At 30.4% G+C, this 16,200-nt stretch overlaps 1 protein-coding gene across 2 annotated transcripts in view; it reads right to left on the reverse strand.

Moving 5' to 3' along the window:
- Positions 1 to 14,908: 14,908 nt before the first annotated feature.
- The window catches only part of LOC135957050 (uncharacterized), a 43,713-nt gene continuing 42,421 nt past the window's right edge, over positions 14,909 to 16,200 (reverse strand). Inside the window, exons 4-6 of one of the 2 annotated variants that reach the window (XM_065507706.1) lie at positions 15,850 to 16,028; positions 15,626 to 15,780; positions 14,909 to 15,526 (exon numbers count right to left, since the gene is read on the reverse strand). In XM_065507706.1, coding sequence (XP_065363778.1) covers positions 15,351 to 15,526; positions 15,626 to 15,780; positions 15,850 to 16,028 — 510 coding nt within the window. In that variant the 3' untranslated portion in view covers positions 14,909 to 15,350. Of the gene's footprint in view, positions 15,527 to 15,595; positions 15,781 to 15,849; positions 16,029 to 16,200 lie in introns of both variants that reach the window. The other variant, XM_065507707.1, reaches the window with a different exon arrangement.

Below are 16,200 nucleotides of genomic sequence, written 5' to 3' on the forward strand. Positions count from 1 at the left end.
ACAATTATTAGAACGTACGTTCTCAATTATAATTTCCCTAAAATGTCAAACAAAAGAAAATTAAAAATATCAAAATAAATGTCTAAAAAAAATAAAATTAATTCCAGTTTTGTTCAAAAAAATCCATTTGAAAAGTTTATTTCTGAAAAAAAAATTAATTTTACGATATAAAAATATGAAAAATTTAACGCAAAAAATTTCTAAAAACGCACACAAATCAAATGATAACATAACATGATAACATGAAGAGTTTGACGATGTAGGGGTAAATATTGACAACTCTCCCTAATAATTGTACCTGGTTGATTCTGCCATGATTTACCCGAAATGTTTCTGCATAAACTTACAATTTTATGCTTTTGTATATTTTTATACAGTTTATACTAGTTGCAAACTGTTTAATGACTAAACTTTTAAGAATACATGAACGAGTTGAAATGATATTTTTCTTTATTTTAAAGAGTTATGGTAACACTGTTTGCAACCTTTACCCCCTTAATTAATCGCATCGAATCATAGAAAGAAGAAATTTTACATTAATGACAACTGATCTGACAGCTTATTGCTTAGCAATAATTGCTCAGGCAATCAGTAGAGCAATCATTGCGCAATGGATTGCTACATATGGCAATTTGCGGTCTACACTCGCAAATTTCATTGACGCAATCAAATTTGACAATTGCAGCAATAAATATTGCTACGTGGAGACCTAGGGTTATAAAACTAAAATTACACATGCATGAGTCGAATGTGCTGAATCAAAGTAAGTAAGTTTTATGAGTATTTTCCATAGAGAAAATATACAAGAGCGGAAACTAGAAAAAAACTCAAACAAAAAAATTACTCAAAAAAGTTACATATACGAGTGTTGTTTTTGTTTTCACATAGTTTTTTTTACTAATACATTCTTGACAACTGAGTTAGGTCTTTGACAGCAGAGTTTCCGCTCTATGTGTTCTCTATGGTATTTTCCAAAATATTATAAGTCAGACTGAGGTTATTTATGAATCAAACAGATATGAGTTCGTATGAGTATGATGTCGACGTCGGATTCATATTCAATGCTACGCATCCTTATAAATCAATTTTATTGTGAGTATGAGTACTTCAGAGTAGTTTAATTTCAATGATGTCTACTCACTTATACTTATAATTTCATAAGTGCGTATGAATTGCAAAAAAGTGACTCATTGCTGATCTCTGACCCACAAGCAGTAAGATTGCTATTTTACTGCTGCATACGGATATGGAGATTGTGGGTCCCTCAGATGTGGGAGCTATCTCTTGCCCCATAGTGCTAGCTCTTGGAGGCGTAGCAGATCTGGTACATTTTCTTGGTGCTCGACAGTTTCGCTGATTATGACCGGCTATACCGCAGTTATAACATTTAATTTTGACTTTTCTTTCTTTGTCATTAAACGTCTCTGTTAGGTGAAGCGCCCAAGCTCTTTGTATCCAATTGTAGATTGTAAACGAAAAGCACAAGAATTTTTAGGAACAAATTCTATTATTTATTTCTTTATACATTAATTAACAAAATTTATTTTATAAAATTAAACAACTATAATTCAAATTATTATGTACTAACTTTTCCTATGGAAACCAAGAGCAAAACTTCTTTATGATATTACAAACACGATCTATGTGTATTTTATAATAAAATGGCTTTTTATACGATTTAAAAATGAATTCATTACAATACCGCGTGGAAATATAAAATAATGCAATTCAAATATTTGCGAATGGGATTAGGCGATAAGTAATAACTAAACAATAATAACGATAATCGATAATTAGTAATACATAGTTGACTGTGGCGCTAACAGTCTCCAAAAACCTTTTTAAAATCGTCGACTATATTTCTCTGATTTTCGGCGATTATCTCGACATTTCTTACCTTTCTTGTGCCAACGCGAATAAAACGGTTTCCGCAAATGTTAATTTCTGTGTGACCGCATGTTTTACATCAGGGCCACGAAAGCCATTCACAAATGCCTCAATTTATTAGATCAGCTGCATCAAACGTTCAATTTCAGTCGCAAAGTCTTATAGCGCCTCATTGGCATTATTTACTCTACCACCCAATTCCTTTCGGTATATTTCTTACCATACTTACGTTGTAGAGAATCTATTATGTCATCATAAATATTTCTGTTTTTTACAGAATCAAAATGTTTTGGAAATAAATCTGGCATTTCTAAACGGCTGGTTATTAAAATGTTCCTAGCAAATGCTCAAGGGGCGGCGCTATGGGGGCTCAAAGTAGGGTGCCTTCGACATGTTTACGAATGTGCATTTTCATTCTATGGCATTTTAACATTGAAATTTTTAAATTTGGCATACCTTGGTACGGCTTTTTAAAAATATATTGCGCTCTTTTGGACCGAATGGATACAAATTTTTTGTTACTTATGCCCGTAATTTCAACAAATAGATATCTATCAGTTCCTAGTTACTTATGGAGTTAAAATATATGGTAATTTTTACCGGTAGATATTGATTTGAAATTAATGTCAAGTTACCTGTGAGGTAAATTTATCTGCTGGGTATTTTACACTAAATTACCAATAATATACAAAAGTTTTCAGAGCAATATCAATTATGGATCCAAAAATATACGATTCTCAATTTAAAAATTCAAAAAATAGCTGGTTTTTGGGCGAAAAGGTGACTTACGGCCATTTTCACAATGTACGCATCAAAGTTAACGCGAACTTTAACCGCAAGTTAGGCTAATCTGAATTTCACAATGTACGATTAATTCTTAACTGACACTATTTAACAAAAAAGTTGTTGTTAAATATAACCGAACAAACTTCGCCGGTTAGCATCTAATTGTAAGAAATATTATAAAATAACATGGAAAAACAACATTGTATTTTTGTAATATTTATAATTTTTAAAAATGTAAAGCGCAGAAAAAGAAATTTTGCACGTCGTGATCCAGATACCACCCGAAACCAAACAACAGATGTGCACTTTTCCTTGTTGGTTTTCAATAATTGTTGTTCAGTTTAGCGGAGTTCACTATTAAGAGGGAATGATGGTCTTGCAAATACAAAATTTTACCGTAATCCAATAACAAAATACACACAAAAACATACAATTTTGCATTTGCAATGATGCAAGACCATTCGCACTTAATAGTGAACTCCGCTTTTGTTTCTGGCTATAAATGCGCAATATTTATATGTACTTTAAATTTTACATTTAGGCCCCTTAATATTTTTGAGTTTTATAACTTTGTTTTTATTATCTAACTAATAAAACTCAAATTATTATTTTTTGATGCCGCCCATGGTAGAACCAACCAGGTACAATTATTATGGAGAGTTTTCAATATTTACCCCTACAACGTCAAATAACGCATTTACTCTCATCACTTTTTATTTTGTTTTCGCAATGTTTTGCACGTTATATTAAAACTAACACATATTTATTTGGAAAAAATTTAATTTGAATTGAATATTTCACGAAAAAAAGTAGATACACAAAAATTTGTTTAATTAATTTATTTATTTTTGTCTTAGACATTTCGTTTTGTTTTTTTCTAATTTTCTTTTGTTTGACGTTATAGGGAATGTATAATTGAGAACGTACTTTTTAATAATTGTACCTTGCTTGTTCTGCTATGGCTGCCGCCTTTTTAGAAAATTTTTATATTTCAATCATTCATTACACTATTTTTCGTAAACAAATGCATGCAGTATTGCCATACTTTCTACTGAATGCTTTCGTTAAGTAATCAAATGATGGTGAAACGTAAATCGATAGCCGTTGGTTAAATGGTCCCCGTTAAACAAACCTACAGTTAGTTAATTTTCCGTTAAAAATGAAATAATCGTACATTGTGAAAATGGCCGTTAACTGTACAGTGTTACACGATGGGCTATTCTGAAGATTCCCTAAAAATTTCATCAGAATATGTCCAGCCGTTTTGACGAGGTTCATTATTTTTCCTATTTTCTACTTTAACTACCAAAGTGATATTTATGTGGATAGCAAACATTATCAAAATTTATTTTTGTTTTTCATACGTTTTCTACTAATGCTTTTGCTATTGATTTTGTCTCCATTGGACAAGCAACTACAAACTTTGTTAATTCGCATTGCATTGTTAGTATATAGCTAAAGTTATTTGTTGGACGTAATGGACCAACAGTGTAAATCACTATAGTATTAAAACTATTTGTCGGTGTATGGGTCACCTTTAGTGGTTCTTTTGTGTGGCTGATTTGTTTATTCTTCTGACACAATTCACATTTCGATAAATACTTTTTTACAGTTTTGTCCATGCCTTTCCACATGTATTTTTGTTTTAATTTTAACAGAGCTTTTCTTACTCCAAAATGTTCTCCTTGGGGTGTATCTTGGTATAATTTTATCAATTCAAATTTTCACTCATCGACTACATCATCTTTATTTATTTTAAATTTTTCAATTCTATAGATAATAGCAACAAAATTTATTCACAATTAAGTGAATTCGCTCATTTTCACAAAATTTTAGTTGTTTGTTTGGTATACATAAAATTGGGTAGTTAATGTTCTTCTTTTGAACGATTGAATTTTGAAAACATTTTCCACATGTTATGTATTGTAAATACTGTATATGGTCTCCGGATCTTGTGAGTTTCCCTGTTCTTGTACACAATTGGTCAATTCACAAGGTCTCTTATCATGTCACAACCTTACACTAGCCATATTAGTACTTGAACACAAAACTAGTTCGCTGTGGCTGCTAAAGTGGTAGTTAAATGGTTATCATTTGCACTACATTTCGCCAGCGTATTCAGTAATAAACAATAGTCAGATATTTGTCTTAAGTTTTTGAAAATAGATTTGAGAAAAATAAAATCATCTAAAATATACCACTTCGATGGCCACATATAATGCTGGCTAACTAATTCGACGTAGCGGAACTAGTTCAATGAACTGCAGGGTATTGTTTCTGTCACTATTTCTTCTGTAAGTACACGCAGCGAAAAAATGAACACATCCGTGTACAATTTGACACCATTCGGTGTCAATAGTGTATCAAACCCGTATGTGTACAAATTGTAAACGAACGGTGTCAATTTGACAACGAAAAAATTACACCATTCCGTAGCCGAATTGACACCATCCGTTGTCGATTTTATAACAGACCGTTGACAATTTGTCACCGTTTGTGTATTAGACCGTTGTCAATTTGACACCAAAAATTATCGACTTGATACCGTTCGTGTACGATTTGACACCTGACAATTTTTCCATTCTATTTTTTTGGTAATTAATATAAATAACAATTTCTTTATTTTTTAAATTTTTTTAATATAATATAACTCCATTTGGAGTTGTATGTCGTCACTGGATTTGGTGGTCTTCTCTGCCTGGATCTTCATCTGCATCAACTCAAATTCGCTATCAAACACAATTACACTTTCTTTTATATTTTGGTTCTTAAACCATTTATTTGCATCACTAATACCCTTTATTATTTATTAAAATATTTTAAATTTTTTATTGTAAATAATATTAAAACACACTTATAAAAAGCAACTCACATTTGTTTACAAATTATAAACGTACGTTGTCGAAAAAAAGTGACACCGTATGGTATCAAAATGACACCAACCGTTGTCGATTTTGCAACGTCGTTTTTCCCTCAGTGTACCTGTATTGCTGTTATTGATTCCATTACGGTTTACTCTGTCATTGTCCGTTTCTAAATCTGTGAACCTTCTTATTGAGTCAGTTTGTGTTAATCTTGTCATTTCATTTAGAATTATATTTGGTGAATTTTTTGGTTTATAAGTTTCCTTCAATGTCGAAATTAAAGTGTCTATAGAGGTTGTACTTTAAGTGTTAACTTTATTTTGTATATAAAGTTAAAGAATGAGTCTGTTTTACTTTGTGGAAACGTGTATCATTAACACTGTATCTTTAATCTATGGAATATATTTTTGGTTTAACCATTTGTCAACACAATAAGACAATGGTTCTTTTGAACTATTTATGTTTTCCAACAAGACATGCATACGCACTTTCTGGTTAATTATTAAAATTAAAGGAATAATTTATTTTACACAATTATTTTTTATTTTTATCCCAAAAATGCGAAAGCACTTTCTGGGTTATATATATTTTTAATTTTTATACCCTCCACCACCATAAGTGGTGAATGAGCGTATATATAAGTTTGTCATTCCGTGTGTAACATTGAGAAATATTCATCTGAGACTAGAGATGCCAAACGGGGAATCCCGTTCCCGAAAATCCCGGGGTTTTCGGGATTTCTTAAACCCCGAAGCCGCGGATTTTTTAATTTTAAATCCCGGGATTTTCCAAATCCTGTTTTTTTTCATAAATAAATATGTAGGGGAAATTTTAATTTTTGTGTGCCTTTTTTATGCATTTTGACATTCTACATGTCCGAATATCGCAAAGTGATGTTCAGCATAGTTGTTACAACATCTATCTTCTATATGGGGCATTTCATGTCAAGTGAACCAACTTTTGAAATCGATGTCTTCCGATGAAATTTGCACCAAGGTTAGCTCTATTGGATAGTAACTCAGACACAATTTTTCAACAACATCGGTCGAGAACTCTCTGAGTTATAGGGGGTAACATTTTGACAATTTGGTCAAACAGGGGTTTTTTCTTATCCATGTAACTTATTACCTATTGTTCTTAGCAAAATGTGTCCCAAATAGTATAGATAGCTATTTCTTCGATCTTTCGAAAAAAAATATTAAAAAAAAAAAATAAAAAATTTTTAATATTTTTTTTCCGAAATCAAAAACTTTTTTGACTTTTTTTTAAAATGCGTCCTTTTTTGTCCTTTTTTTTTTTTTTTCTTAAAATAAAGTTTAGATATTTTCCTTGAACACCTACCTACAATTTTTGACTTTTTTTTTTGCAAATACGATTTTTTTTCCAAATGGGCCCTTTTTTTAAAATTTTTTTTGTAGTCAAAAGAAAGCTTAGGTCCATTCCTTTAAGTTATTTTTAGTCCCTTAGTGGGATGCGAGTGGGATATCTATCAAAATAAATATTTTTTAACTCAAGACTTACAATTTTTGACTTTTTTTTTGCAAAATCAAAATTTTTTTCCAATATGGGCCCTTTTTTAATTTTTTTTTTTGCTCAAAAGAAAGCCTAGGTCCATTCCTTTAAGATATTTTTAGTCCCTTAGTGGGATGCGAGTGGGATATCTATCAAAATAAATATTTTGTAACTCAAAACATAAAATTTTTGACTTTTTTTGCAAAATCAAAAACTTTGTTGACTTTTTTTTTTCAAAATGGACCCTTTTTTAATCTTTTTTTTTAGGTCAAACAAAAGCTTAGATATTATCCTTGAAGACCCTTTTGGTCGCTTAGTGGGATGCGAGTGGGATATCTATCAAAATAAATATTTTTTAACTCAAGACTTACAATTTTTGACAGATATCCCACTCGCATCCCACTAAGGGACTAAAAATATCTTAAAGGAATGGACCTAGGCTTTCTTTTGAGCAAAAAAAAAAATTAAAAAAGGGCCCATATTGGAAAAAAATTTTGATTTTGCAAAAAAAAAGTCAAAAATTGTAAGTCTTGAGTTAAAAAATATTTATTTTGATAGATATCCCACTCGCATCCCACTAAGGGACTAAAAATATCTTAAAGGAATGGACCTAAGCTTTCTTTTGACTACAAAAAAAATTTTAAAAAAAGGGCCCATTTGGAAAAAAAATCGTATTTGCAAAAAAAAAAGTCAAAAATTGTAAGTCTTGAGTTAAAAAATATTTATTTTGATAGATATCCCACTCGCATCCCACTAAGCGACCAAAAGGGTCTTCAAGGATAATATCTAAGCTTTTGTTTGACCTAAAAAAAAAGATTAAAAAAGGGTCCATTTTGAAAAAAAAAAGTCAACAAAGTTTTTGATTTTGCAAAAAAAGTCAAAAATTTTATGTTTTGAGTTACAAAATATTTATTTTGATAGATATCCCACTCGCATCCCACTAAGCGACCAAGTAGGTGTTCAAGGAAAATATCTAAACTTTATTTTAAGAAAAAAAAAAAAAAAAAAGGACAAAAAAGGACGCATTTTAAAAAAAAGTCAAAAAAGTTTTTGATTTCGGAAAAAAAATATTAAAAATTTTTTATTTTTTTTTTTAAATATTTTTTTTTGAAAGATCGAAGAAATAGCTATCTATACTATTTGGGACACATTTTGCTAAGAACAATAGGTAATAAGTTACATGGATAAGAAAAAACCCCTGTTTGACCAAATTGTCAAAATTTTACCCCCTATAACTCAGAGAGTTCTCGACCGATGTTGTTGTCTGAGTTACTATCCAATAGAGCTAACCTTGGTGCAAATTTCATCCCGATCGGAAGACATCGATTTCAAAAGTTGGTTCACTTGACATGAAATGCCCCATATATATAAAAATGAAATGGTGCATGTATGTAATGTCATCACGTGAGAACGCTGGAGCGATTTGGCTGATTTTTATACCCTTCACCTTCGTGAGAAGGGTATATATAAGTTTGTCATTCCATTTGTAATTTCCACAATATAATTTTCCGACCCTATAAAGTATATATATTCTGGATCCTTATAGATAGCGGAGTCGATTAAGCCATGTCCGTCTGTCTGTCTGTTGAAATCAATTTTCTGAAGGCCCCAGATATCTCCGGGATCCAAATCTTCAACAATTCTGTCAGACATACTTTCGAGAATTTTGCTATTTAAAATCAGCAAAATCCGTCCATAAATAACGGAGATATGAGCAAAAATCCGAGACAACCTCTGAAAATTTCATCAAAAAACACAATGTATTGCATGCTTTGACAAAAAAGCAACAAAACGTATGTTTGGATGTGCATGCTTTGCGTATTTTGATTTTTTTGTGTTTTGTTTCTTTTGGCGTTGTTGTTGTTTTTTATAAAACTAAACCAGTGTCGCTCAAACACATACCATCAAAGCTTTGGTTGTGTTGGTAAAACAGCAGAGAATAAAAACAACAACAACACCACAACTGATTTGATTTTGTTCTCTGAGATGAAAACAAAGCAACAAAGACATGAAACACACAAGTAACCCAGCAGTTCTAGGAGACAGTACCGAACTAGTGATTTTACCCATCATTTAGGGTGGGAGCTAGTTATTTCAATAGCCACGTGACTAGTCATTTTAACACGGGCATGTCCTAGGCAGGGGGTCAATTGTCTCTTTTTGATTACAATGGGACTGTCTAATAGCTGGTCCAAAGTAGGCAACGCATTAGATTCACATACTGGTTACATAGCGTCAGTTACCTTGCTAGCTTTGTAACTGGTTACTTGATCAGCTACTTGACTAGTTATTTTAACACGTGCATGTCCTAAGCAGGGGGTCAATTCACCCTTTTGATTACAATGTGACTATCGGATAGCTGATCGAAGGTAGTCAACGCTTCTGGTGGGTAAAATAAACTGCAGTACAAAAAAAGTTTGAAGTGACTTTACCATAGGTTACTAAGAGACACTAAAGTGACTATTGACTTCATGCTATGTTACATGCGATATCAATATACTTAAGCAAAAATAAAAATAAACTGTATGAGAATTATATTAACACAATTTGTAAAAAACCAGTTTGTACGAATTACTCACAAAACGTTTAAAGTGACTACACTCTAGATTACTTAGAGACACTTAAGTGACAATTGTCTTCACGCTAGATTACTTGGGATGTATAAAGTAACCAATTGTCTTCTCTCTGCACTACAAAGTGCACACACGTGTCAAATGTCCAAAATATATAAAATGGAGTCAGCCAAGTGATAAGACATTTGTGGCAATTACTGTCTTTAAGGGATACATTGACTACTTGCTTAACTGCTGGGAATCTTATAGTGTATGTGTATCAAAGTAACGTCAGCAGAATTTGCTTGCCCTACCCTTGCCAACAATTACTATCCAAAAAGTGTCCCAAACGTATCATCTTGAAGTTGAAACTCATCGAATATGATATGGCTTTCTTATCGTAATAGTGTCACAGTGCGGGAGAAAACGTGCCACGCATATGATACCTACCAATTCTATCCATTTAGTGAATTATTATTATATCTAAAAACTGTCCAGAGAGAAGATAATGTTTCCAATTCTGCTTCTTGCATTAAAATGGAAATATTTTATTGTATTCCAGTTATGAAAACACTATGCATACACTTATTTACATTAAAAATAAATAAAATAATGATATAACTTAATATGACTTTAATTAAAAATTAGAGTATTAAAAATTATATAAAATATGATTCACTAATTAATTGGAATACGTATTTACATTTTTAAAAAAAATTCACTAGTTATTGCACTAACTCTATACCTTTAAAATAAAACTTTATTTATTGGTTCACTTTTAACAAACACTTCAATTACAAATATAATTTAAATTAATCACTAATTATTTAATAAAACTTTATTTATCACTATTTAATTTGAACTTAAGTTAAAACACACACGCAGAAAACAAATCGATTAGAATTCAGTTCTGATTATAAATATTTAATAAGTAAGACAGAAATAATATTGCAATTATAGATATTCTATATTCCTAACAGATTTCTTATAGTTAGAATTGTAAAACTACAATTACAATCGAATTGCGGTGCCAACAATCGTAAAACTAAAGTTTAAAGTTTTGGGTTATAATAATTTTAATTTAATAAAATATAAAATATTTTAAAGATTATATTTTGGATAATGACTATAAAATTGCAAGTTACGATTTTCTGTTTACTATAAATACATACATATTTGTATATGTACATATTTTATGTAAATATGTTGGTTTCGCATGTAAGTAGATGTTAGATAAAGATTTGTTGATCCACTAATGACAGTTTTTTATTATAATTATAGGTATCCTTACAACAATTAATTAATTGTGTCTGATTCAGCATCCACTACCAACATGATTATGGCCAACCGAATACTTTTATTTATTATTAATAAATCATTGATATCCTCCTGCCAGTTATTTTTGATTCGATTTTACCTTGGTGTGATGTGCAATGACGCAAACCACTAATATGCAAATACGAGAGCCACATCGGATTTAAAATATATACAACTTCTACATAAGAAAAACATTATTTTCTGCATTAAACAGTATTTTATTTCATCAGTTTTGATTATGTATATTTTAAATATTGTAAAATTAAAAGAACAATAAATTATTTTGAATATAATAAGAGTAAAACCACCAAAATGTTATTTAATGGCTCCAACTAATAGTTTCGGTGCTCCTACCGAATTAATTTTAAAAACAGTTGCGCGTATCGTAAATTCAGTTATTGCAATCGAATTCAATCGATAGTACATGCAACCGACAAAATTCGATTGGAGCCAAATTCGGTTGTGACTATGAATCTGTTTTCTCTGTGCACACTTTTTATTTAACACAACCGATGATTTTAAACTTCATAAATATACTGAGTATTTTCATGTTCTTCTTCTTTCTTTTAAAATGTAAACAGTAAAAAGTCGGTATTAATGTAATTTGTTATTGTAAAATTTGTCACTAACTAAAAATAATATTCTTTTGTATACTAAAATGGATTGTTTTTGTATCATAATGTACTTTTTAATATTATCTATTAAGTTAATTTTTAGGGATCTTTGTTTGTAACTAAAATGTACTTTAAGATGAGCATAATTCAATAGTAATGTAATTTGTTTTTGTAAAATGTTTTTTATATGCTGAGTAACATTTTTGCGACACAAAAGAGACACATTTTAGTATACATATCGAAAATATAACTTCCAATTGCTGGCAGGGATCACGCGTGATAGGGAATTGTGAAATTGAGCGACACTGAACTAAACGTATGTTTGGTTGTGTGTTGGTTTTTTTGCTTTGCGTATGTGGTTTTGTTTTGACAAAAAAGCAACAAAACGTATGTTTGGATGTGCATGCTTTGCGTATTTTGTTTTCTTTTGTGTTTTGTTTCTTTTGGCGTTGTTGTTGTTTTTTATACAATTAAACGTATGTTTGGATGTGTGTTGGTTTCATTGCCTTGCGTATTTTGTTTTTGTTTTTTCTTTTGGTGTTTTGTTTCGTTTGGCGTTGTTGTTGTTTTTTGTGTTCTTGATAAATTTAGTATGCTGTACGCTGAAAGAGATGATATATAATATTGATCGTTATGAAATTCTAAGTCGATTGAGCTATGTTCGTCTGTCTGTGTAAAACACGCTCACGTCCAAAATATACAAACAAAATTGGTAAAATTGCAAGAAAAATGTTTACTGTTCTCCTAAGCAGTTTGGTATTGAAAATCAGCAAAATCGGTTCAGTGGAAGCAGAGTTATGAACCAAAATGTGAGACAACCTAAAAAAAAACATGATCATTTTAAAATAGTTTTTGTTATTTGTGCAAATATATTGCAGATAATACCATCAAATTTTACACACGTTATTTTTATGTTAAAACGACTAACCATGGTAAAAATTATAGGAATCGGTACAAGATTTCTCCTAGCCCCCATACAAATTTCTTCCCCAAATATGGTTCTATGGTCTGTAAATGCTTACAAAATTGCAGTATCCACACAAAATTCAGGAAAAATAAGTTTCGTGCTTTAAAAAAATCACAACACCAAATTTTTTGTGGATCGGCCCATATCATAGCCCCCATATAAAGTTTTCTTCCGAAAATCACTTAAATAAGCATAAATGTCGATATTATCTTGAAATTCGTCATAAATAGTCCCCATATATACCAAAATCGCTGTACCTAATTCTATTAAAATCGGCCCATAATTGGTTATAGGTCCCATATAAGGACCACTTCCGAAAAACACATTAAATAAATATCTAAAAAATATCAATATCAAAACAAAATTTTACACAGATCCGTAATTTATATTTAGAAATCATACTACAGGATTTTGTGAATATCGGTCCATATTTGACCATAGCTCCCATATAAATCCACTTCTGAAAATCAGTTAAGTACTCATAAATTTCTTATATATCAATATCAAAACAAAATTTTACACAGATCCGTAATTTATATTTAGAAATCATACTACAGGATTTTGTGAATATCGGTCCATATTTGACCATAGCTCCCATATAAATCCACTTCTGAAAATCAGTTAAGTACTCATAAATTTCTTATAAATAGCTTTGTCTCCCTAAAATTCGACACAAATAATAAGCATTTACATATAAATCACTGCACGAAATTTTAATATTAACATTAATAAATATTTAAAACAAATCGATATCAAAATGAAATTACGCACAGATCAGTAATTATTATCCCGCAATCATACTACTGGATTTTGTGAATATCGGTCCATTTTTAACCATAGCTCCCATATAGGGTCCACTCCCGAAAATCACTAAACTCCTCATAAATTTCTTACAAATATAGTTATCAGGTTGAAATTCGAAACAAATTTGATCCATATATGTATACAAAAATCGATGTACCAAATGTTACGATGATAGGCCCATAATTGAGGTTAAAAAAGAAAAATATTGATCCAAACTTAACTTATCAACTTATTATTAAGTATATAAATTGTTAAATTCTATACGTTCTAATAGGAATTTCAATTATAAATTGCTGAATTAGATACAATTTTTTGTACATTTGAAATAAAATATCTTCTGCGTAAACTAGTCTTACTAACAATTGTTATATTATTTCAGTTGTTATACCATCATATTTAGGTGGAGGGTATTTAATATTCGGCACGGCCGTAGTAAGTACTCTTACTTGTTTTATTTCTTATAATTAGTTTTTTAGTAATTTGTCAGACATGCCAATGCACTTTCTGGTCAAATATTTATTTCTTAAAATTAAATTTATATTTCTTACAGGATCGGTTGTGTAGGCAGGATCTTCTTATTACCCTCACCCAGGAATCGGTGTCGACAGGATCGCTGGTGGTATTGTGGACCAGATGGTGGTACTTCTTCTTGTTTGGCTTCATTAAATGAAATCTTCTTTTGTTGGCTTCAGATTAATAATTGATTCTTTATTTTAAAAATTCTTGAATCTACTCAATATCTTATTTTCTATTGGTTCTTAGATTCTAACAATTTGCATGTTTTATTATACATATTGGTGAATTGACTCATTCATATCTGTGTTCTTGTGTGTGCTCAACAATGTTGGTTGCATGCGGTTGTTACCATTGTTTGAAAGTATGACAACACTGAACATTAACTTCGAAAGCTCTAGAATTCGAATATAGTAGTTGTCCGTTATGATCGTTGTAGAATGTTCACGAGAGATGGCGTGTGTATAAATAGTGGCAGAGGTTGCAGTCGTCAGTTAGTTCATGATAGACGCTGTGTAAATAAACATCAACTGAGTGCCTTAAAGTGTGCTGTATTTTCCAGTGAATTCGTGTACATTATAAACAGTGTTACCATATATCAAGTTTTCCCTTTTTTTGCCAGGCTTTTGAGATGCAAAAAGTTTTATTTCTTTAAAAAAAAGTTTTTTGGAAAATTATAAATTTATGATATCAATAAGCCGTTAATTTCAAAATGATAGTCCCCAAATTCATTTACTAAATGGGAAGATTGATTTGAAAATATTTGAAGTGTCTCCAGCACTAAATTCACATAAATTATATCAGTCTGATTACATATATGTACGAATTGGGTTTTGTAATTTTTGTATGTACTTAAAAAAAGTTTTTTTGTTGAAAAAAAAGTTTTTTTGTTTAGAAATAAAAAGTTTTCTTCAAAAAATATATGGCAACACTGATTATAAAGTGTGGCTGTATTTCTGCGAAATTATAAACGTGTATAAAAAACCTTGAGTGACTATTTAATTATGTTGTTGTACATTTTAAATAAATAAAGAGTTGTTACAATTTTCAAACTACTAAACGGCTTTTATTTGCAATCAAAAGTATCCGGTTTATTTAAAGGAAATAAACAAACGTTTTGAAAAGGTTAAAACGTAACAATATTATGTATAAAATACTTATATTAAATTGGCAGGAATTTCATGGTTTTCAAATAAATTTAATTTTCGTATATGTAAATGTTTAGGACCCTTAGAATTATACCTGTGACTTTAACAAATAGATATCTGCAGTGCAAAATATATATAGTAGATATAAATATTTACCTAATAGGTAAATTGACATTAATTTCAAATCAATATCTACGGAATAAAATTAAAAACTTTTTTACCCCATAGCTGGCGTAGTGATTTCATATAAAATAATACTTATTTGTTAAAATTACAGGCACTATATAATATGTCCATCCGAATTTAGCAAGATTTCAAAACAGTATTATTTTTCATATAATAGGCTGTCACTCTATAAATGTGTATTGCTATTAATCAGTTAAATTTTATGACGGTGTTACGGATCGTGCTTGTAGTTCTAATGGGTCGCCGGAGGCAAAATTATGACGTGAACTTAAATTTCTTCTACGATAGAATATCGTTCCAATTACAACACCTAATATTAAGACTATAATAACTGTTAGTCCAACACCAAGACCAACGGATGTAGCATAAGCAGATTCTAAAAAGAGAAAATAGAGATTGAAATTGTTAAAAATATTTGTGTTCGACAAATATTAGAAATAAAAACCTTAAAGTTTTCTTTTGAAACGGAGCCTACCCGATTCCTTCAGTTCCATTACAAATGATGACTGCAATCTTCCAGAATATATAATAAATTGACATTTCCATTGACCAAAGTCATCGCGATTGATCTCAGTGATTTTTATACCGCATTCACCTTGATTTATTCCACGACCATAATATTTAACATGCCTTGCAAGAGAGAGAAAAGATATAATATTTTATGAATAAGAATAACATTTTATTTTACAGCGTTTATACCCTTTAGACTTTATGCTGTTAGTCGTGCCAACCAAATGAACTCCACCTTGTGGATCAATAAAGGCACAATGAGAAATCGGCTCGTCAAAAGGACTTTTACACATTAGCTCCACTGTGTCGCCTCGTTTAGCTTTTAGTTGTTCCGTTAAAGTTTCTCCAAATTTTGACTTCACTACAACCTACATATATACAACAAAATTTTATTAGAATTAATACATTTCTGCATTTTACAAAACTCAGTAACAACAAATATAACAAGCAAATATTAAATTCAAAAGTGATATGTATTAGAATAATTTATATACTTGTTTTAGCATTTAAATATGTATGGTGCGGCGACCATCAAAAAAG

The sequence above is a fragment of the Calliphora vicina genome, chromosome 4 (genome assembly GCF_958450345.1).
Source record: "Calliphora vicina chromosome 4, idCalVici1.1, whole genome shotgun sequence".
NCBI classification, from domain to species: domain Eukaryota; kingdom Metazoa; phylum Arthropoda; class Insecta; order Diptera; family Calliphoridae; genus Calliphora; species Calliphora vicina.